The following is a 25,014-nucleotide window of genomic DNA, read 5'->3' on the forward strand; positions in this document are numbered from 1 at the left end:
AAAAGAAAAGGCAGAGAGGTATTAGACCCAGGAGCAACCTGCAGTCTTTGGTTAAGGCACGTGCTGTATGAGTTGTCTGTGGGCGACATCTCCGGAGGGAAAGGATGCAGCCCACAGTCAAATCTGGGAGAATTTTTTCTGGCAGAAACAGGGTAAATTGGAGAGAGAATATGATTTGGGGTGTGATGATTTGGCATTTTGGACGAGGAGAGTAAGGCCCCCGTCTAACGCACAGGGAAGGGGCTCGGAAACGCAGCAGAGCACAGGCAGTGGCCAAGCCCTGTTAGCGCAGGGGCGGGGGGGGGGGGGGGGGGGGAAGCCAAGGCCCCGCTAGCGGTGATGAGACCACGCCGCAACTCCAGGCAGGATCCCGGAGGCCCAGAACCTTAATCCTCCACTATTGCTTCCTTCAGCTCCATCCCGGGAGGGGACACAGATGTTTGTGCGAGTCCCGCCCAAGTATACACTGGAGACCCTGGGAAAACAGCCGACCCTTCCCGGGAAACCCACAGCGCTGGAGCTCGAAACTCCCGAGCCCGGCGCGTGCGCGCGGCGCGCAGGGAGGCAGTCTGGAAGTGAGGGAGCGCGCGCCCTTCACGTGACCCAGCCCGCGGGCGGCGACGCACACGACGCGCCCCTCACGTGGTCTGTCTTCAGCCCCGTCGCCGGCGGAGGCGGGCGCGGGCGCGTCCCTGTGGCCAGTCCCCCGGAGGAGTTGGTCGCACAATTATGAAAGACTCAGCTTCTGCTGCTAGTGCTGGAGCTGAGTTAGTTCTGAGAAGGTTTCCCTGGGCTGTCCTTGTCCGGCGGCCTCTGCTGCCGCCTCCGGAGACGCTTCCCGATAGATGGCTACAGGCCGCGGAGGAGGAGGAGGTGGAGTTGCTGCCCTTCCGGAGTCCGCCCCGTGAGGAGAATGGTACTGGACCCACGCAGGCCGCGGCGGGGGAATAGTCCTGGGGGTTGCGGAAGGGAGGGGGGGGGGACCCGACCGGCCAGTGTGTGTCCGGGGCCATGCTGCCTGGGGCGAAGGAACTCCTAGTTGCCTTCCGAACTTGCCCCGGCGGGACGGGAGTGCAGTTCGTTCGGGGGTGAGGGGCAGGAAGCAGGTAGCAAATCTCGCCCGACGGCTCGCCGCGGGAATCCCCACAGCAGAGCCCTGGCTCCGACCAGGGACCGCTCGAGGCGGCAGAAGCGCGAGCCAGGGAGTACCTGGATGAGCAGAGCGGCCGCAGCGCGCCATCCGCAGGGCTCAACCTCCGCATCTCCTGGGAGCGCCTTCCTCCTGGCGCCAGTTGCTAGCAGATAAGGGAGCCAAATGCTCTGCTAAAGTTCTGCTTGGAAAGGGAAGGAGGGCTGGGAGGGAACAAAAAAGGGATAGAGGACGCGGGATTGGAACTGTGCCTTGTTTGCTGCGCAGTAGATACTCCACAGGTACGTTTCCCTTTTGGAGCCAGAGGAGGGGTTTGACGGTATTGACGGTGGACCTGGTTTGCAGTTTTCTTTAGCAAGAATTAAACATTTTTATTGGGGGCGCTGCTGGAGGTATCGAGGCGATGTGTTGTCTGGATTTATATCTAACAACCCCAGCTGTTGCTCTAGAGAAGGGTTAGTTGTGTTTTAAACCTACGGTGCAGAGTGGCGAGAGGGATGCGGTGCATTGCAGCTTTCGTTAGCCTGTTGTTGTTGTTGTTGTTGTTGTTGTTGTTGTTGTTGTTGTTAAGGCCAGGGATCAAATTTGAAGATTTTTTACAAAGAAAGTAATTTACAGGGACTTGACGAGCGAGGTGTTTTTCTGGTCAGTACTTGAACTTGTTGGTTTCGTGCAAACAACTCTCCCTCTGCTGGAGTCTGGCAGGTTTACTTTTCAGCAGAAGTTAATTTAGGTGCCATACAAAAGTGAAACCACGAATATAGTTATACTTTGAATAAATAATGCACCTTACACTGTTTTCCACCTTCTTTGGTAATGTAAAGTCAATAAAAACTTCGTTTTACTTTTTTTCCTAATTTTAAAAGAAGGGTTTAAGTTTCTTTACTGATGCCAGATATTTTAACTTGTTACTTACATGGATTTTTAAGAGAATATGTTTTGGGGTGGGGGTTGAATGAAAGTTCCTTTTGTATGAAAAAAAGCAAACCATTAGTTCTGAATCTTCGGTGATGTGTCTAGTTTTTCTTTTTATGGTAAACAGTATAAATTTGAACATTATCATTTCAGTATCTTAAAAAACATTTAGATACCTTAGAAAATGGAAATTAAGATGATTCATCACCTTCAAAGGCATTGTTTCCTAATATTTTATTAATACAACCAGACACCTTTGTTTCTAATGACTTTCTAGTGAAAATTTATAATTTCTTAGTCTTACCTTAGATGCTCTTCTCAAACTCAGCCTCTTAATGTCTTGTTTGCATGCTTTGAAACCCAGCTTCCAAAAATTAAGATGTGGTCTGAGTTTCTCCTTTTCCTGCTCTCTTTCCATTTATGTCCAGTCTTTTTATAGCAGATGTGCTCCCCCAGACGGTATGTTGGTATACATAAGTTGTGCACCATCCTTGGCACATAACGTGAACTCAGTGTTGGTTGTACATGCTAACATTCCTGTTGATTTTACAGAGAGAAATTCTCACTTTAAAAATTTGAAATTTAGGATCTGATTTTAGTTTTTACATGCTTGAGTCCTGACTGCTACTGAGTTCTGGAATTTTTTTTTTTTTTTAAATTTCCAATTAAATTATAGTGAAAACTGAAAACTGAGGTTGTCCAATAATAATCTGTTGAGCCCCCTCAAATTTTAGGTCAGCACTGTGACCTGAAAATTCACTGAAGTATCTTGTATCTACACTGTATAATTCTTACTGTAAATTCTTATTTAAAAAAATTTTTTTTTTTCAACGTTTATTTATTTTTGGGACAGAGAGAGACAGAGCATGAACGGGGGAGGGGCAGAGAGAGAGGGAGACACAGAATCGGAAACAGGCTCCAGGCTCTGAGCCATCAGCCCAGAGCCCGACGCGGGGCTCGAACTCACGGACCGCGAGATCGTGACCTGGCTGAAGTCGGACGCTTAACCGACTGCGCCACCCAGGCGCCCCTAAAAAAAATTTTTTTAACCTTTATTTATTTTTGAGACAGAGAGAGGCAGAGCATGAACGGGGGAGGGGCAGAGAGAGGGAGACACAGAATCTGAAACAGGCTCCAGGCTCTGAGCAGTCAGCACAGAGCCCGACGAGGGGCTCAAACCCACAGATGGCAAGATCACGACCTGAGCTGAAGTCGGACGCCCAACCGACTGAGCCACCAAGGTGCCCCTGTAAATTCTTATTTAAAGCATTTGCTTCTTTCTGGTAATCAGTTTCTTCTTTGACACTAAAAGAAAGCATACAAAATTTTTCTGCATTTTAAAAAGCTTTAAAACTAATCAGCTAACCATAAAATAATATAAAACAAAATACCAAGAAACACAAGTTAAAAAACCGGAGTGGAATCAAATTTTATACAAAATTATCTACCGTGGCTATTGGAAATAATTTGTTTTATTCATTTGGTAATCGCTTATTTAGTGGTTAATATATTCCAAGCACTGTCATAGGCACTGGAGCGGCAAATATGTGCTAGACAAGTTTTCCACTTTCAAACAGCTTACATTCTAGTTATTTATAAAAGATCTAGTTGTCAGTGGAAGGTGCATACATCATAAACAGTGTCTACTGTATTGCACACACGGTGATACCTTAATAGTTTTGAAGGCAGTACAGATAGGCAAAAACCAGGAGGATAGTGTGATACCATTGCATAGATTACTTTGAAAATACGGGGTAATCAAGGAGAGAAAGGAAAGTCTGGGTGGGTTTGCCCAAAAGCTGATAGTACTAGAGCCTTGTAGAGGCAGTAGGAATTGGAATTAAACTGGAGATAGAAGGGGCATTGAATTGGTGGTTTTAGTCCAAGGGAATTGAGGGTTAGAGGGAAGAAAATCCTTAGTTTATTCAGGGAACTACTGTACAAATACTTTATGTAGATATGAATGAGTGGAGTATGGGATGATATGGGATGCTGGTGGGAGTATTCTAGAGACAGACAAGGACCAGATTTCTGAGGGCAATGTATGTCATGTGAAGAAGTTTGGATTTCATGCTGGAGATGTATGGGATCCACTTAAGGAAACAATATGGAAGATGAATGGTGTGTGTTTAAGTTGAAAAGAGAGACCCATGAAGAAGCAATAGCAAGACTCCGACCAAATGTCAATGGTTTGAAATGAAGTAGTAGAAGATGGAACAGATTGAGATGTTTAGGAGATAGAATATTCAGAACTTGGTTACTTTGCGGAGTAAAGTATGTGTGTATTGGCAAATGTCAGTATAAGAACGCGACATAAATTGAAAATGTGTTATAATTGAAGTCATTACTTAAAATATGCAAATTAATACTTAAAGGCAGTACTTAAAATGTACACTTTTGGTTTTGATTTTTAAATAAAAGTCTGTTGATGCACAAGCACTTGCAAAAGTTTGAGAGTTCCACCAATCAGATATTTTTGGTCTAGTGCTCTGATACTCTCTCTCTCTTTAACATTATAATATGGGACATTTCACACATACAGAAATATAATAGGAAAATCAATCACCATATATCTATGACCAGTTTTGACAGTTTGAAATGTGTGTTTTGTTTCCTCTATTATCACTCCCATTCCCCCTTAAATAGGATGACTTAAAAGCAAATCTTGGACATATCTATAAATGCTTCATTCTGTGTATCTCTAAAAAGATAAGGACTCTTAATACATCCATAGTACTATTAACACACCTGGAAAATGAGTAATTCTTTAATATAATTAAATATTCAGCTTATTTCCCTGATTGGTTCATGTTTTTCTTCAGTTGGCTTGTTTAATTCAGAATCCAAAGAATTCCATATAGCATTTGGTTGATAAATAAGTCTTTCAGTCTCTAGTAACCCCTCCCTTTTTTTTTTTTTTTTTGGTCTTATCACTTACCATTTATTTAATAAGAAAAATCCAGATCATTTGTCCTGTAGAATTTCCCACAGCTTGGATTTTGTTCGATACATCCATACAGTGTGATGTAACTTGTTTCTCTATTTCCTGTGCTTAATCTAAAGACTTGATCAGATTGTGGTATGATATTTTGGCAAGAGTACTTCACAGGTCGTGCTATGTATCTTGTATTGCATCACATTAAGAAGCACATGCTTTCTGATTGTTTTTCTTTTTTTTCTTTTTTCTTTTTCTTTTCTTTCTCTTGTTAGGATTGATCAGTGGGTTTGGTGGTGTTAGCTGCCTGATCAGTTGTGAATTTCTTGGTTAGACACTTATATAGTTTTAGTAGTAGCCATTGATGATTATTGCTATTGATCTGTTATTTCTTTCTAGGTTTTTCTTTTTTCTTATTTTTTGTAGTAACCTTTCAGTATATGATTAAATTTTAGTTTCTTTTCTTTCTTTCTTTCTTTCTTTCTTTCTTTCTTTCTTTCTTTCTTTCTTTCTTTCTTTCTCTTCCTTTCCTTCTTTCTTTCTGACTTCCTTCCTTCCTTTCACAACTGCTTCTTAAATGCTTGCTTTAAATTTGGTGCCTGGAGGTACCCAAATTCAGAGTAGTTGAGATTAGTTTAGAATGAGCATTATTTGGCTATCTGTAGGGATATTAACCGAGTCACTTAACGTGTGTTAATATAAAATAACTTAGATATATGTCATTTTTATTTTTTTTAAGTTTACTTATTTATTTTGAGAAAGAGCAAGCAAGGGAGGGTTAGAGAGAGAGGAAGAGAGAGAATCCCAAGCAGGCTGCATGCTCAGCCTGGAGCCCAACGCAGGGCATGATCTCACTATGGCACGATCACGACCTGAGCCACCATCAAGAGTTGGGACGCTTTTGATGTATGGTGGTAGGCAGTTTTTTTGAAGTTGGTAGACTTGGCTCTTCACATAAGCATCTCTGCCAAATCATACTCTTTGAGGAGCACTGCTGTTACCCTCTCTGTCTGTAAAAAGCAGATGATAATCTTTACTTGATATCAGGAGAATACTAGGATTAAAGTTTGTGAGACACGATTTGTCCCTCTTTGCATCATGAAAAAATGTTACTAACTTAACACCTCAACTACCTAGCTACCAGACTGCTGGAAACCACTACTTTTAGAAACTCAGCTCCTCATGGAAAGAAAACACTTTTGAGCCACATCATTATTAGGAATATAGCAACCTGAGCCCAGAGTTCACTGATTGAAAAATATGTGCAAAGTGAAAGTTAGTAGGCTTAGTTACCTATTTTCCTCTGACAATTTGGTAGTATGCTGGGAATGAATAGAAGGAAGTCGGCTGAGAAGCCGACTATTACTGTAAGGAGATTGGATAAACATTAACTAGACTAGAAATATAGGTCTATAAATTACCCTTGGGTATATAAACCAGTGGTCTTCCTTGTCTTTAAGAGTATAATTTACAATACCTAATACCCAGAAGGTACTCTTGATTTAGAAACGTGTGTAACAGGCTTTAGACCGATTTTCATATTAGCTAACATGTAGTAGCATTTAGCTGTGGTCATTGTTCTAAATGTTTTACATATATTATTGCATATTATTACTCTCAAAAAAAATTCTTGAAGTAGGCACTTTCTCTCCATTATTTATGGAAGGAACAGAGAGGCAAAATCACTCAACCAAAGGTCATTAGGCCAGTAAGTGGTACAGCAGATAATTGACTCACCAAATTATGCACTTGGAGAAGGACCTTGATACTCAGAGACATGTATATTTGTGAGATCTAAGATGGCAGGTGTTATGTTATGTAAAAAGTTAAGGTCATTTTTTTTAATATTAAAAAAAATTTTGTTTAAGTTTATTTATTTTGAGAGAGAAAATGCACGAGCAGGGTAGGGACAGAGAGAGAGGGAGAGAGAGAGAATCCCAAGCAGGCTCTGCACTGTCATTGCAGAGCCTGATGTGGGGCTTGAACTCACAAACCATGAGACCATGATCTAAGTGGAAATCAGGAGTTGGATGCTTAACTGACTGAGTCACCCAGGTACTTCAAAAGTTAAGGTCATGAAGAATGTGTTACCTTAAAATTTATTTACCATATTTTTTCTTCATATGCTGTAAAACTTAGAATTTTCTTTATTACCAAATTTCTATGTAATATCCTTAAGATAAATTATTCAGAATTCAGTTGTATGCATCGTATACATTGTATACATTGTCAAAGTGCAGAGATTTACTAGTCAGAAGGAATCCTTAGTAGATTGGAAATTCATTAAGTAGATTTCTGTGATGGGTAGAACTCTTTCATAAAAACTGTGAAAATCTAACATAAGTGTATTAACAAATACTCAGAGTTAGAGAATAGATTGGTAGGGTTTACTCACAATATGAAGGCTGGAGTTTTGTAATAGAGAATGTCCTAATGTTTTCTTTAGATTTGTCTTTTTCAGATTAACTTTTGTGGCATCATCTGAAAGTATATCAGTGGTCATTGAATTAGATTAATGTGATGGATCCATTTAATTCAACAGATTCTGTTGCTTTGGGAAAAATATTAGGTAACAAGGAGACAGGAATAAAAGTGAAGAATTTAAATTGTACTGTTTGATTACAGGTACATAATATTTTTAAATAAATGTATATCATTTGAATTCTTTGGTAATTGTTTTTTGTTGTGGAATTCAGATCGATAAAAGTGTGATAATAATGTAATAGCAGTCTATGTACTTACCGCCCAGCTTGAGAAATAAAATATTGGAGGTAAAATTGAAACTTCCAAGTACTTCATCAAAATCCCATTCCACTTTCCACTTCTGCAGACATAACTGTCTCCTGTTGTTCCTTTGCTTGCTTTTTGTAGTTGTAAATATATATTATATATCTTATATATGTTGTATATATGTAGTATTGTCTATGTATTATAGAATTATAACACATAGTAGTTCCTGGTAGTTTTATATATATGGAATTACGTACATCTTTTTATGGACTTTTTAAAAAAATTTTTTTTAACATTTATTTAGAGCATGAGCAGGGGAAGGGGACAGAGACACACACACAGAATCTGAGGCAGCCTTCAGGCTCTGAGCTGTTAGCACAGAGCCCACTGTGGGACTCGAACTCACGAACTGCAAGACCATGACCTGAGCTGAAGTTGGACGCTCAACTGACTGAGCCACCCAGGTGCCCCTTTATGGACTTTAAAAAAAATTTTTTTTTAAGTCTGTATTTATTTTTGAGAGAAAGAGAGAAACAGTGTGTGAGCAGGGGAGGGGCAGAGAGAGAGGGACACACAGAATCTGAAGCAGGCTCCAGGCTTTGAGCTGACAGCACAAAGCCTGATGCGGGGCTTGAACCCACAGACAGTGAGATCATGACCTGAGCCGAAGTCGGAGGCCCAGCCAACTGAGCTACCCAGGTGCCCCATGGAATTTGTTGGTTTTTTAAATCAACATTAGGTTTTGGAGGTTTATTCATATTAATAATACAGGTAAGGTCTAGGTCACCACTTTCATTTTGTTTTTATTTACTTTTTTTTTATCTTTGTTCTCATTCAAAGTTAACATTACTACTACTCTGTAAGATATCCTCCCCGTGCATGCTCAGAGCAGCTTTTTAGTTCACCTCTTTTAACTGCTGTTTACTATTCCATTATAGAATATACTATCCATTTTACTGTTGTTTGGCATTTGGGTTATTTCCTTTTTTTTTTTTTTTTTTTTTTTACAAATAATGGTGCATGTATGTATCATCTAATGTACAAGTGTGAGAATTTTTCTAAGATGCATATATCTAGAAGTAGAATTGGTAAATCGTAGGGTGGGTGCATTTTCAACTTTAGAGATAATTGCCAAAGTGTTGACCAAAGTAGTTGTGTGGTTTATACTCCCTATAAAGTATATGAGAATTTCCATTTCTGCCAACATCTTTGCCACACTTCATTGATTAGGTTCTTTTATTTTGCCAGACTCATGAATGTGAAGTAGTTCCTCATTGTTTTAATTTGCATGTTACTGATTACTAATACTGAGTATTATTTCAGGTTATGAGTTTTTGACTATGGTTTCCTTGTCTCTGATGAATTGCCTATTTATAGTCTTTGCTCATTTTTCTATTGGATTATTTTTTTCTTATTTACTTGTAGAAGTTCTTTATGTATTCTGCATATTTTTGGGTGGTACTTTATGGCTACAGATATCTTTTCTAGCCTGTAGAAAAGGCTAGTAGAGTAAAAATTTCTTAACTTTTTACTTGGTTAATGGTAAGCTATTTATTTATTTTAGGTTGTTGATGTACATTTTTTTAAATGTTTATATTTAAAAAAAATTTTACCGTTTATTCATTTTTTTTTTGAGGGAGTGAGTGGGGGAGGGGCAGTGAGAGAGGGAGACATAGAATCAGAATCTGAAGCAGGCTCCAGGGTCAGAGCTGTCAGCACAGAGCCCAATGCAGAGCTTGAAGTCACAGACCACAATATCATGACCTGAGCCGAAGTCAGATGCCCAACCGACTGAGCCGCCCAGGCGACCCAGATGTTTATTATTTTTGAGAGAGAGAGAGAGATGGGGGGACCAAGCACAATGGTGAAGGGACACAGAGAGAGGGAGACACAGAATCTGAAGCAGTCTGAAGCAGGCTCCAGGCTCTGAGCCGTCAGCACAGAGCCTGATGTTGGCTTGAACCCACCAACCACAAGACCATGACCTAACCTGGAGTCAGATGCTCAACTGACTGAGCCACCCAGGTGCCCTGATGTACTTTGGTTTTTAATGTTAGTGTTATAATTTATCTGTATTTTCTCCTTTTTAAAAAAAAAAAAAGTTTATTTAAATAATTTCTGCACTCAATGGGGGGCTCAAACTCACAACTCTGAGACCAAGAGTCTCATGCTCTTCCAACTGAGCCAGCCAGGTGCCCCTATCAGTATTTTCTTTATAGCATGTGCCTTTTATTTTCCTGAGGTTATAAAGTTATTCTATTTTTTTTTTTTGGTAGAAATTTTAAAGTTTTGCTTTTCACATTTTGACTTTAATCCATGTAGTATTCATTTTTGGATTTAGTGTGATAGTTCATGTACACAGAATAAATCATATCTTCTCCTAATTCATATTGTTCTCTCCATCATACAACAAAAGTTTCCTTCAAGGTAAGTTTTTGTTTCCAAGCAACTTGTTCCATTGTTCTGTTTGTCTGTTCCTGTGTCGGTATATTTATTTTGTTTTTTTAGCACTCTTAGGTATCTAGGTAAAATAACTTGGCATAAACAATTAAAAATTTGAGGGCACCTGGGTGGCTCAGTTGGTTGAGCATCCAGCTCTCGCTTTCAGCTCAGGTCATGAACCCAGGGTTGTGGGATTGAGCCCCATGTCAGGCTCTGTGCTGAGTGTGGAGCCTGGTTGAGATTTTCTCTGCTCCCTCTCCCTCTGCCCTTCTTCCCCATTTGTGCTCTCTCTCTCTCTCTCTCTTTAAAAAAAAATAACAAAAAATTAAAAGTTTTTTTGGCCAACATGCTTATTTTTTTTTTAAGTTCATGGGGTGGGGGGGGGGGGGTGGCCGAAAGAAAGTAAGAGAGAGAGAATCCCAGGCAGGCTCCTCACACTGTCAGTGCAAAGCCCCATATGGGCTCAAACCCACAAACCATGAGATTATGTCCTGAGCTGAAGTTCGATGCTTAACCAACTGAGCCATCCAGGTGGCCCTTGGCCAACATGCTTATTATCTTTTTTATCTTGATGAGTTTCGATCCCTTTTCATTTTATTAATAATTCTTTATATTAAAATGAATTACTCTAGGTAAGACTCTTTCTAGAATACATAAGGAAAAAATTACTACTCTTTGAGCTAGATTCAGGTTGGCCACATTTTAGACTCAATTGTGCCTTGTCTTCATTTATTTAGTACCGTAGACTCCCAAGATATAGTGTGATGGCAACTGCTCACAGTTCTTCATCAAACATTTTCTGTTCCATAAGTCTAGGGTAATATTGGACTGTTAAACAACCAGAGTAGCAGTCTCCATGAGGTCAGCAGGAAAGCAAAACAGAAAATAAGGTTGGATATAATAAGACTCTCTTTACAAACATAGTTATAGTCAGAATTTGATTCAGTTTAATTTTTTTAATATATAAAACTTCACCAACTGTTTGTTATTCCACAGAGACTTTTCAGTAGTGTCTTTAAGATCCTCTCAGAGAATTCACATCTGAATTACCAGTGATACCTAATTATTAGTGAATTAGTTAAGTAGTTGGCAGCCAATTAAGAATAAGAGCAGAACTCCAGAGTAACGGCCTTTAAGAATGCCAGAAGGTCAAATGAGTTGGGCTCTAGATAGAGGGAGAAAGATAGAGGAAGTCAGAGTGCCAGCCTATTTCAACATTTTGCTTTAGGCTAGCCTTAATTTTTCTTTGTCACTGTCTGTGCCATTGTTGGCAGGCATATTGACCTGTGTACAAATGTTTCACATAACTCAGAATTTCTAGGTCTGTAACGTCATTTAATTTTTAAGTATATGCATTTTATTAGTATGTAAACCCCTTTTTAATTTTTTTTTTGAGTGTGGGTCACATTTTCCTGTTTCTTCTTAAGTCTCGTCACTTTGAATTGTGTAATAGACACTGTGAATGTTACCTTTTAGACTCTGAGTTCTGTTATACCCCTTCTGAAGACTTGATTCTTTTTAAAGTAGTTGTTATGAACTCAGTGTTTGTGCCACTCTCCCCTAAATTCTTTGTTAAAGCCCTAACCTCCAGTGTGATGGCATTTGGACATGCGGTCTTTGGGAGGTAATTAGGGTTAGATGAGGTCATGAGGGTAAGGCCCTTATAAGAAGAGACACCAGAGAGCTTGCCCTGTACCATGTGAAGACACAGTGAGAAGATAGCTGTCTGCAGCCCAAGGAGAGAGTCTTTATCAGACATGAACCCTGTTGGAACCTTGATTGATGTTGGATTACAGTTTCTATAACTGTGAGAGTGTGAATTTTGGTTGCTTAAGCCACCTAGCTTATGGTATTTGTTATGGCACTCAGAATAGATTAAGATAGTAGTTGATTTACTTGACTGTACTCAGATTCCATACTCTGTCTCATTGTGGGCAGCCAAAGTGTCCGTTCAGTTCTTTTATTCTTAATTGGGCTGCTTGGAGTCTGTACTGTGTATACATTTTTCATGGGTCGGCCATAGGTTGGGGCACCCTTTATGTGACTTTTTCCTTTGAAGGACTTTTCCCATCGCTTTCCAACTGCTTTTGTCACCTTGAACTTGATATTTTGTTTTTTTAAGCCAGTAAGACTCTAGGATTTCCATTGGAGTTTTAGATGTTCAGTAGGTATGGAATGGGGCCTGTTACAGAAAAGCCTTAAAAACTGGGAAACTCATTCAGTGCTGTCCTTTCATTTTTAATAGACTCCATTCATTTTCTGCCTGCTTTTGGGTCTTTAGTATGTAAACTAGTTGTTTTTTTGTTTGTTTGCTTGTTTTTGTTTTTATGTTGTCCAAAGTTTATGGCTGTTATTTGTGGGAGGGTTAGTCTGCTAGAGCTAACATAGCTAGCAGCTCCTTTTTAATATTAATATATAGAATCATAGAGTGTATTTAGTTTTAAAAGTAGATTGATTTCCAGTTGTTACCTTGAAGTAGAAAAAAGCAGTCTTTAATTTTTTCCCCCAATTTTTACCGTTAGCATGTAGGCGGGAAGGAGATATGCTGGTACTAATTTATGGAGACAGTGGATGAAGTTAGAGGGTTTATTTATAATGTATGTGCCCCTTATTGCTGGTAGACAGGAAGAATTTATAACTTAAAGAATTTTGAGGCATTGTTGAGATTTGACAGTGTGTTAGGCATTCTGCTGAAACGCCTCGCGTGGATCATTTTGTTTTATCTTCAGAGCAACATTATAAGATAGGTATTGTTATTAGGTCACAACGTCAGAAACTTGCCTAAGGTTGCATGGATAGTAAACAACAAAGCTATAATTCTAACTCCAGTTACTCAGACTCCAGAATTTCTGCTCTTTCACTACTGAATATCACGAAGTGATTTTTAAGTTAATTTCTAGTGATTATAGTTAGTTTTTACTTTACCTAAAACATTTAAGTTTAGGAATTTTCTGGTTTGTGTTCATAGTGTGCCACCTCTTGGTAAAATTCAGTAATGCAGCCCAGCAAAACAAGGAGAAGAGAAGTATAAAAATAGAAATTAATATATGTTTAAAATCCATGCACATTTCATTGGGTATGTGATGGCAGGGAAGAAACTCAGAATTCCAAAACTTGCATAAACCTATCGTTGGGAGGGATTTATAACCATCACCTGGGGGTATGTGACTCTCAGGTGTCTGAGGCCAGTCCCTAATGTAATAAATGAGGGCCATGCACAGGAATGCTTTGTGTGGAGAGCATATATTTACATTTGACAGCTACACAAAGTGAGAAGACCGCAAGCCCTTGAAATAAAATTGGTGAATATTAAAGTTAGGGGAAGCTATAAGAGATAGTCTTGAAACATACTAATGTCATTGATGTCCCTACAGACACAAAATTTGGTCAAAATTTGTGAGCATCAAGAGTGACACGATTTAAGTTACTTAGCAAACAGTTTCACTAAAGTTTTAGATGGATATGCCAATTAGAAACTACTGTGGAAAGTTTGAGGTTTTGAAAGGATAGCACTGGCTGTTTATTTTTTTATTTTTTTATTTTTTTTTATTTCAGAGAGAGAAAGAGTGTGTGCATGAGTGGGGGAGAGGGAGAGAGAGAATCTTAAACAGATTCCATGTTGAGTGTGGAGCCGACGTGGGGCTCGATCCCCATGTCCCTGGGATGACCTGAGCCCAAATCAAGAGTGGTCTTTCAACCAACTGAGCTACCCAGGCGCCCCTGGCTATTTGTTTAGAAAAAGAATGATAAAGTGAAACTAATTTGTGAGCAAGATTTGTGTTATATCCTAAAATTCAGTAGCACTCCTATTTTGAGTAGTTAGAAAATGAATACTAAAAGTGGCTGAAGTGTCTTAGGTTGATGGTGATTGGAAAAGACCATTATTTCTGGAAAAAAACTAGTATATCTACTCAAAGTACTAGATTTTTTTGCCCAGTGATGTTTAGGTTTTATTGTTTTATATATATACAATTTGTATATGATTTATTGTATTTTTTATTTATTTCATTTATTTTATTTATATAGGACTTATATATGATTTATATATATTTATAGATGACACAACATCTATAAATATATGATTATTTTAAGTGTTTTTCTTTTGAAATTCCTACAGGAAAAATAACTTTGTTAATGAACACTTAAAATTCTTCAGTCCCACCTTTTTTTTCCCCCCTCATTGAAAAGCAACTCTTAATACGAGGATCTACTGGGATTGTAGAACTGGGTAGAAGGGATATTAATGTCCAAGAAACAGTGTAGGAGAATAATTTGAAGGGCTTGGCACATGCTTTTTGGATTGAATGGACTCAGTAGGAACGTGTAAGTCCATATTTTTGTGGGATTCAGAGTATGGCTTGGTATACTATGCCACGTGGGCCAAATATGGCCAAGGCCTGTTTTGTATGGCTTTGAGGTAAGAATGGTTCTTACATTAAAAAAAATTTTTTTTTAATGTTTATTTTTGAGAGACAGAGTGCAAGTGGGGCAGAGAGAGAGGGAGACACAGAATCTGAAGCTGGCTCCAGGCTCTGAGCTATAAGCACCAAGCCTGACACGGGGCTTAAACTCGTGAATGGTGAGATCATGACCTGAGCCCAAGTCAGATGCTTACCTGACTGAGCCACCCAGGGGCCCCAGTTTTTACATTTTTTAAAGTTTAAAAAACAAAACAATATATGACAGAGACAGTATGTGGTCTAAAAGCCTAAAACATTTACCATCACTATTTGCTGATTCCCCATTTAGAGTATAGCCATACTTCTCTAAGTCTGAAATTGAAGGAACATCAGTTTAAGAGAAGAGGTGTTCATTAGGGGCCCAGTAAGTTGCACACGTTTGTTGAAAAATAATGGTAGAAGTGAATTTGAAGAAAAGATGGGAAACCAGGACTATATTAATAATCATTCTGTAGTTTTGTTAAAAAAGGCATCGTGCAGGGAAGCCTAGATGGCTCGTCAGTTAAGCGTCCAACTTCACCTCAGGTCAAGATCTTGAGGTTTGTGAGTTCCAGCCCCGCCTAGGGCTCTCTGCTTACAGCCTGGAGCCTGGAGCCTGCTTTGGATTCTGTGTCTTCTTCTCTCTCTCTGCCCCTCCCCCACTAGTGGTCACTCTCTCTCTCTCTCTCTCAAAAATAAACATTAAAAAAATTAAAAACAAAAACAGAAGGCATCATGCTAAAGTAAAGGATTTGGAAATTGTCTCTTGTATCCATTCCTTTACTAGTCCAGAACCCCATTGCCCCTCCCACAAATACTGGTGGCTCTAGTTTACTTTTATTTGTCTCCCTAATTAATTAATCTTCCTATCCAGAGCTCTGATCATTTCTTAATGTTAAATTCTACTTGGGATTCCTTATTTTCCATATAGAACCATCTCTTAAATAAAAATGTGAAATATTTTTATTAACATTTAGTTAGGAAGGCATAGCTATGAAAAGTATATACCTGTGACTCATTTTTGTGAGTATTTCAATGGGTACATACCCAAAGTTTTGCAAACCAGCATTTAGACTTAACTGGGCCATTAGTTCATTGCTGTAGAGCAGTCCAAATTGTTGGAATCTGCCCCTATCACAACCCTGTTTGAATAACTATAGCTGAAGTTGCTTTAGGCAGGCTAGGAACAGAATAGGGGGAAAGCTAATACTGGTTAGCAGTAGTTAGTAATTAACAATACCTTTTGGGAGAAGTATGTTAGCCCTTCTGTTCTTCACCGCCCCGCCCCCCACCTCCATGTTCAGAAAATTACCCTTGATCTTAGTCAAAGGGCCAAGAAGCAATCCTGTTCAGAAAATTATACACAAAATGATCACCTAGGCATTCCCCTTTTAAAGTAATTAATGTATTTTTACTCAGTGGCTTATTTAAAGCATATCATCAAGTGATCTTGAAATGCTTATCTTAAATTTCTCTTGAAAAGTCAGTAGAGGTTTTGGAGTCAGGGCAAACAATTAGCTGTGTGACTCTGGGCAGTTTCTTAACTTCTGTGTCTAACTAGTTTGTGCATCTATAATGAGGGAATACTAATAACACCCAATTCATAGGATTACTGTGAGAATAGGATGAGTTAACGCATATAAAACATTTAGAACAGTGCCTGAAAAACGCACTATCTAACTAATTAAAGTTACCTCTTGTTATATGCACTTTGGGCAAAGGGTTTACAAAAGATACAATGTCAACTGTGTTTTTAGGCAACATTTTTTATGTGACATATGGGTAAATTTATATGAATTGGGAAACCAAAAATATTGGCTAATAGAGAAGTAAGTCATAGCTTTGGGTTTCCCTTTGTTCAGTGACTCCTGTACTGGGCATTTCCTTTGTGGGGGACCTTGTCATCCATGAAGCTGTTAACAAGAGATACTGGCTTTTGAGGTTTATGAGGCAAGGGCAGATCCTGTACCTGCTCATTGTGTATCTTGTCACCTTGCACTTAAGCTGTCTGTTGCATGTTTGATCCAGAGACTCCCACCAAACAAGAATAGTTGATGCTGCCTTGTTGGTAGTCTGTGACTCCAGTCTTTTTTTTTTTTTTTTAAGTTTATTTATTTTGAGTGTGAGAGAGCATGAGTGGGGGAGGGGCAGCGAGAGAGGGAGAGAGATTCCCAAGCAGGCTCCATACTGTCAGTGTGGAGCTCCATGTGGGTCTTGAACTCACAAACTGTGAGATCATGACCTGAGCTGAAGTCACATGCTCAACCGACTGAGCCACCCAGGCACACACACCCCCCCCCCCCCTTTTTTTAATGTTCACTTATTTGGAGAGCAAGTGAGCGCTCATGTGTGAGTGGGAGAAGGGCAGAAGGAGAGAACCCTAAGCAGGCCCGGGGCTTATGCAGTACTTAACTTGGGACTTGATCTCACTACCATGACATCATGAACTGAGCCGAAATCAAGAGTCCATCGCTTAACACCCTGAGCCACCCAGGCGCCCCACCCCAATCTATTTTTATAAGAGGCCATGCCAAATGTAGCTATGGGATTATGAGAGTCTTTGCGGGGGTGGTGTCTTTATTTCTGGTTGAGCCTAGAAAGACCCCTGCCCCCATGGGTTTGTACTCCTTTGATCTTCATTTGTTATACAAAGCAAATTGTAAACACCACTGTCAGGGATGCCTGGCTGGCTCAGTCAGAAACGCATGTGACTCTTGATCTGGAGTTTGTGAATTGGAGCCCCATGTTGGGTATAGAGATTACTAAAAACAAAGCAAAACACAGCAAAACAACCACTTTGTATTTGAAAACATATGGCTTGAGGTGTTTTATAAACTTGTAACTGTAATAGAAGATCATTGCTGGAATATTTTACCTCTAACTTATTCTGAATTTATTGTCTTTTAATAACTTTTTTCTTTATCTTCATGTTGGGTTTTCAGAATCTGCAAATCATTTTTCATCAGTTTTGGGAAATTCTTATCATTTCTTTAAACATTGCCTTTGCCCATTCTTTCCCTTTTCTCCTTCTGGAACTCTGATTAAACATACATTTGTTCTCTTCATTCTGTTTTTATATGTTTCTTAACCCTCCCCTGCCTTTCAAGTAGCTTTATTGTGGTATAATGCACATACTCTAAAATTTGCCCTCTGTAAGTATACAAGTTTGATGGCTTTTAGTAAATTTAGTTTTATAACCACCACAATACAGTTTTAGTACACTTCTCTCCTCTCCCAAAGTTTCCTAGTATGTGTTTGCAGTTTATCACTCCTCTTACTCTTAGCCCCAGGCATTTACTAAACTTAACAGTTCCTATGTTTTTGTCTTTTTCTAGAAATTTCATGCAAATGCATTTACATAATCATATGTGCCTTTTTTCACTTAGTGTAATGTTTTTGAGGTGTAGCAATGTTGCATGTTATCCTTAGCTTGTCCCTCTTACTAAGTAGTATACTATTATATGGATATTTTATTTCGTTGCCTGTTAAGAATATTGCTTCTGTGAACATTCAGATACAAGTCTGTGTGTGGACATGTTTTTCTTGGAAAGATACTTCAGAGTGGAATTGCTGGGTGATAGTAAGTTTATGTTTAAAATGACCAAACTTTCCCATATTATCTGTATCTGAATTATATTAATAAGTGAACAAGCAATAAGCGTATAGCAATAAGTACAATCACTAACCTGCCTTTTCTTTTTTTACAAACCATTTCCAATTTGTCTAAGAGATGCAAACTTTATATATATTTTTAATGTTTATTTTTGAGAGGGGCAGGGGAGGTGCAGAGAGTAAGGGAGACACAGAGTCCAAAGCAGGCTCCAGACTCTGAGCTGTCAGCAGAGCCCGACGTGGGGCTCGAACTCACGAGCCGTGATCATGACCTGAGCCTGTCAGATGCTTAACCAGCTGAGCCACCCAGGCGCCCCTAAGAGATGCAGACTTTAAATAAGCAAATCACAATGTAATTTCAGCACTACTCCTGAATCCTGTGTTTCTTAATAATAGCATAATGAAAATTTCATGAGTTTTAAGCAGCAGGTTAAGTTGGTTTTGGTAGAAGTTCAGCCTCACATCATCATATGTTAGAGTAGCACTACCAAATATTTTTTTTAAGTTACAAGCAGAAATTCCATGAAATGTCTTGTCTTTTCAGTTACATGTGCTCTGCCTTAGTTTCAGTGTATGGTTGTGGAGTGGGAGAAAGGTCTAGATTAGGAATAATATACTAGTAGTTTAAACTGACATGGTCAGATCTTTTGGTTCTCAGGACAGTGCTTTAAATGTGATCCTGGGGATGATGGCCCTATTACTCTGTAGTTCCATAAGACTGTGAGGGATGGTGTTGGAAATTGCATTTTTAAATAGTGTAAGCCTCACTGAGAAAGTGACATTTGCTCAAATACTTGAAGGAGGTGATAGAATCAAAGTAATGAAGCAGGATGCAGAGATGCAAAGCACTAGGACCTTAAAGGCTATTGTAAGGACTTTGGCTTTTATAACACTCTTGAGTAAGACGTGAAGGCATTGGAGAGTCTTGAGAGAGAAGTGACATAATGACATATTTTTAAAAGATTATCTCTCTTGAGGAATAGACTGTAAAGTAGCAAGGGTGATAGAGTGATTTCTGTTAAGCCAGGCAAAAGGTGGTAATGGCTTGGATCAGAATAGTAGCAGTGAAGATGTGAGAAGTGGCTGGATTCTGGATGTGTTTTGAAGGCAACCTGACAGATTTTGCTCATGGGGTTTTATAGGGGAAGTAGATAAAGAGGAAATCAAGAATGTCACTGAGATTTTTGCCTTAAAAAATAGAACTGGAAGAAAAGAGTTGCCATTTACTGAGATGGGGAAGACTAAGAAATAAGTGTTTCAGTGAAAGGTGAGTTCAGTTTAGGCCGTCTTGTGTGTTTGTTTGTTTGTTTATTTTGAGAGAGCATGCACACAGGGGAGGGCCAGAGACAGAGGTAGAGAGAGAATGCCCAGCAAGTTCCATGCTATCAGCACAGAGCCCGACACGGGGCTTGATCTCATGAACCATGAGATCATGACCTGAGCTGAAACCAAGAGACGGACACTTACCCAACTCAACCACCCAGATACCCCATCTTAAGTTTGAGATGCCTCTTGGACATCAGAGTAAAGCTGTTGAGTAGGCAGTTGAATATATGACCATGGAGTTTAGGGAAGGAGCTAGTGTAGAAATATAAATTTGGGAGTCATCTAGTTATTGATAATAAACTGGATGTGAGTGAATATAATTGGGAAAAAGAACTCCAAAGATTGGGGAGATAAAGGGAGGAATCAGCAAAGGAGGTAGAAGGAGTGAGCAGTGAAGAGAAGAAAACCAAACTAACTCATGAAGATGTTTTAAGTAGGTGAGAATGATCAGCTTTGTTAAATGCTGCTGATATATCAGTGAAGATGAGTCCTGAAAATTGATTTTTGGATTTAGAGAAAGAATGGTTGGCTTGAAAGTCTGACTGGAGTGGGGTTTAGAAAGCATGGGAGGAAAAGAAAAGAGGGAAAAACTTTTACCTGTGATCTGTACTGTAGGTGGAGGCAGAAATATGGAGTGTTAACTTGAGGAGAAGGTGGGGTCAAACGAAAGTTTGTTGTGTTTGTTTTTTAAAATGAGAGTTGGTAGCGTGTTGCATGTTGATGGGAATGAGTTAATAAAGGACAAAAAAAAATTAATTGGTAGAGAGTGACCTTTACTTCGTGAGGTGTGTGGGACCTAGGATGCAAGAGGAGTGGTTGGACTTAAATAGAAGTAAACATAGTCACAGGAAGGAAAGCAGAATATATGGGCTCATTAGTGGCTAGATGTGATGGAAGTTGTACATGTTCTTGTTGCTTAAATTTGCTCAGTTAAGTGGGAAGTGAGGTCATCTTTTGAGATTAAGAATGGGAAAGGAGGGTTAGAGGTTTGAGGAAAGAAGGAAATACTGTGAAATCATACAGGAGAATGAGAAAATGGACCAGAGAAATATTGTGCGATTATTGGGCATCATTAAGGAGCATTTGAGGTTTGTGGTCAGAGTTTTTTTTTTTTTTTAACGTTTATTTATTATTGAGAGACAGACACAGAGCATGAGCAGGGGAGGGGTAGAGAGAGGGGAAGACACAGAATCTGAAGTAGGCTCCAGGCTCTGAGCTGTCAGCACAGAGCCCGACGCGGGGCTCAAACTCATGAACTGTGAGATCATGACCTGAGCCGAAGTCAGTTGCCTAACCAACTGAGACACCCAGGTGCCCCTGTGGTCAGGGTTTTAAAGTGAAACTAGAGGTCATTGTTTTGTTTTTGTCTAGTTCTATTATGGAATAGTTATGGAGTAGTTAGGGAATGGTGGAGGGATTATGCTAAGTGAGTTTTAGAATGTAAGATATTTTGCTGATTCAGTGCCCTGACTTCTAGAGGTCATCCTGTGTTTTTTTATAACCAGGAGATTATGGTATAATTTGCTCCTACCTAAGTGAGTATATTTAAATAAAGAACCATTGACCTAGGAGATGGACATTTTGGATGGAGAGACAGAATTTTGGTACCAGAATTAGCATTGGGGGACAGACTAAGTTTTATCGTTACGGTACCTGAAGGATTTGAGAGGAACCTGCAAAACTTCACCCATCATAATTTTGTCTTATGTTTCTTCTCCTAGAGGTTTCCTTTTAGAACATGGGCTCTTCCTTTTTGGACTGTCCTGTTAATACTAATATATTACATGGAGGATGGAACCAATGGTCTTTAATCTATTATAATGTATAGAGTTTTGTCTGTCCCAGTACATAATGCCTCATCCTTTTGTAATCAGTCACCAGTAGCAGGATAAGGATCCAGAGTCTAAGAGTCTAAGGATCCAGGGAGAAGCTTAAGTAGTGATATAAAAAATTAATTTAAAAAAATCGTTTAGGGGTGTGTGGGTGGCTTAATTGGTCAAGCATCTGACTCTTGATTTAGGCTCAGGTCATGATCTCATGGTTTGTGGGATTGAGCCTCGCATTGGGCTCCACGCTGTATGTGGAGTCTGCTTAACATACTGTCTTTCTTTCCCTCTGCCCCTCTCCCCCACTCATACTCCCTCTTTCTCCAAAATAAAATATCTTTTAAATTTTAAAAATTATTTCAAATTTTACAGTAATTGATGGAATTTTTTAATCTTCCACTGTGATCCTAAATTTGTCTTATTTTCCCTGTTAAATTTTCACTTTATATATTTTGAGACTATTGATTTGGTTACTCAGATTTAAGATTGTTACAGCAATCTGGTGAATCAGACATCTGTAATCATGTAATAACTTGCCCTATCTCTATTGAAGCTTAGTCTCTATTTTTCCTGATATTTTTCTTTTAGGATTTGTTTGATATCGTTTTCTGACGGTCACTTTTAATTGGCTTTTAAATGATCCATTTCCCAGGATCATACTGCCCCCTCTTGAGGTTTTTGGCCCATAGTGGGAATCTCAAACTTGATTTTCCTCCTCACATTATATGAAGCAATAGTATCTTCACAGCATGTTGATTTAGTAATCCAAATAACAATGGACTTGAATGGACTCATTCTGATATTTTAGGTATGCTATCTTCAGTAAGCCTTTACTATATACTTAACGGTAAATATTTACTGGATTGGGAAAAAAATTAAATAGTATGGAATTATTTGTTTTTATGTATTTATCATTACATTATTTTACTGTAGTATTGGTGGGTTAATTTATAAACCATCTTTTAAAACTTTTTGTTTCAGTCCCAGAAATCCTGGATAGAAAGCACTTTGACGAAGAGGGAATGTGTATATATTATACCAAGTTCCAAAGACCCTCACAGGTAAGCATACCTTTGTTTCTTGGGTTCTTCTAGAAATTTAGATGTAAATTATATTGGAGTTTATTTATTAAAAACCAAATTATTATTATTTTTAATGCTTATTTATTTTTGAGAGAGAGACAGCGTGAGCAGGGGTGGGGCAGAGAGAGAGGGGGAGACACAGAATCAGAAGTAGGCTCCAGGCTCTGAGCTGTCAGTACAGATAAAAGCCACAATTAGTAAAATAGTTACAATTATTGTTAACTTTTGTGTATGCTGTTAATTATTTAAGATTGAGAGAAGGAGATATCCTTAGCACAATATCAGTATTCTGGAGTTCTTATTTTTTGTATTTTTGAGAGATAGAGAGGGGGCTAGTGAGCAAGGGGCAGAGGATCCCATGAGGGGCAGAGAGAGACACAGAGAACTGGGGCTCAGCCAAAGCGGGGCTCATGTTTTACCCAAAGCAGGGCTTGTGCTCACCCAGTGCAGGGCTCAAGCTCACCTGATGTGTGCAACTCTAACTCACAAACGATGAGATCCTGACCTGAGCTGAAGTCACATGTTTCACAACTGAGCCACACAGGCACCCTGGAGTTCTTAATGATGTTTACTTCCTCAGAGTATTCCCCCATCCCTATACTCCCCCAGATCGTACGAGTATGTTACAAAGATAGGGCAATTAAGACTCATTTTTAACTGATTCACTGATAATGAGAACTTAAAAATGTGTATGTATTTATTAAACATCTTTTGAGTACCCAACACTATGGTTCATGCTAAAGAAACCAATGCAAACCTAATAGTTGCTGTATTTGTTTGCCAAAATGTAGATAGAACTCAGCATCTCCTAGAAAACCTGTTGTCAGAGGTTATAGGCATCTCTAATTGACTTTTTGGTCTTTAAAATGGTTTTGGTAATAGAAAAATTTTAAAGTAAAGGTGCTAGTTAAAATTCAAGAAAAAGTTGACCTATTGAGGTATTTACTGAAGTAACATTTTTCAGAATTTTTTTTTTGAGGCATAAAAATAGAAAAAAGTTTAAAAGGGCAAATCAAAGATAGAGTTATTTCCTGTCATGCAGAGAGGTTCCTAGCATACAGAGAACCTCTCTTTACAGGCACTTAGGAAAAATTAGTTGAGAAAGAATTTTGAATCTTCTTACCTTTCTCATCTCCTGCCAAATCTTCTTCTCTGCTCAGTTAACTTCTCTGCAACTTTTACTTCCATTTGATATATGACTCTTATCAAAACATAGCCAAGTTCAGAACTATAATAAATCAACCTAAAATTTATATGAAACCACAGAAGACCCTATATAGCCAAAGCAATCTTGAGAAAGAAGAACAAAGCTGAAGGTTAGCACAATCCCAGATTTCAAGATATACTACAAAACTATAGTAATCAAGACAGTATGGTACTGGCACAAAAATAGAGGTTAATGGAATAGGATAGAGAGCCCGGAAATAACCCATGCTTATGTGGTCAATTAATCTGTGAGAAAGATAGCAAAAATATACAGTGGGGAAAAAAGCCATTTCTTCATCAAATAGTGTTGAGAAAAATGGACAGCTACATGCAAAGAATAAAACTGGACTGCTTTCTTATACCATAAACAAAAATAAACTCAAAATGGATTAAAGACTTAAATGTGAGACCTGAAATCATTAAACTCCTAGAAGAAAATAAGTAATCTCTTGTATATATGCCTTAGCAACATTTTTATGGAAATGTCTCCTCAAGCAAGGGAAACAAAAGCAGTAATAAGCTATTAGGATTATACAGAAATGAAAGGCTTTTCCACATCAAAGGAAGCCATTAATAAAACAAAAGGCAACTTACTGAGTGGGAGAAGATATTTGCAAATGATATATCTGGTAAGAGGTTAGTGTCCTAAATGTATAAAGAACGTCTATAACTCAACAGCAAAAAAAAAATGGTCTGATTAAAATTAGGCAGAAGACCCAAATAGACATTGTCCCAGAGAAGACATACAGATGGCCAACAGATACATGAAAAGATGCTCAACGTCACTAATCATTAGGGAAATGAAAATCAAAGCCTCAATGGAAAGAAAAAAAAAATCAATGAGCTATCCTCATCTCCTACTAGTCAGAATGGCTAGTATCAGAATGACAAAAAAATAAAAAGTGGTGGCAAAGATGTGGAGAAAAGGGAACCATTTTGCACTATTTGTGGGAATGTAATTTGATACAGTGACCATGAGAGTGTGGTGGTCCTCAAAAATTAAAAATAGGAATACCATTTGATCAGGAATTCCACTACTTAGTACCCAAAGAAAACAAAAACACTGATTAAAAAAGATATATGCACTCCTGTATTTCTTGCAGCCTTATTTACAGTAGCCCAGCTGTGGAAGCATCATAAGTGTTCATCAATAGATAAATAAAGAAGATACTGTGTGGGTGTGTGGTGTGTGTATACACATACAGTGGAATATTACTTAGTCATAAAGAAGAATGGAATCTTGCTATTTGTAACAACATGGATGGACCTTGAGGGTATTATGCTAAGAGAAATAAGTAAGGCAGAGAAAGACAAATACCATATGATTTTACTCATATATGGACTCTGAAAA

At 38.7% G+C, this 25,014-nt stretch overlaps 1 protein-coding gene across 1 annotated transcript in view; it reads left to right on the plus strand.

Annotated features, from left to right (window-relative positions):
- The first annotated feature begins 600 nt into the window (after positions 1–600).
- Positions 601–25,014, plus strand: part of TRPM7 (transient receptor potential cation channel subfamily M member 7) — a 122,919-nt gene continuing 98,505 nt past the window's right edge. The window contains exons 1-2 of the mRNA XM_043555435.1: positions 601–916; positions 22,357–22,436. Coding sequence (XP_043411370.1) covers positions 914–916; positions 22,357–22,436 — 83 coding nt within the window. The 5' untranslated portion in view covers positions 601–913. The remainder of the gene's footprint in view (positions 917–22,356; positions 22,437–25,014) is intronic.

Source organism: Prionailurus bengalensis, chromosome B3 (assembly GCF_016509475.1).
Source record: "Prionailurus bengalensis isolate Pbe53 chromosome B3, Fcat_Pben_1.1_paternal_pri, whole genome shotgun sequence".
Lineage (NCBI taxonomy): Eukaryota > Metazoa > Chordata > Mammalia > Carnivora > Felidae > Prionailurus > Prionailurus bengalensis.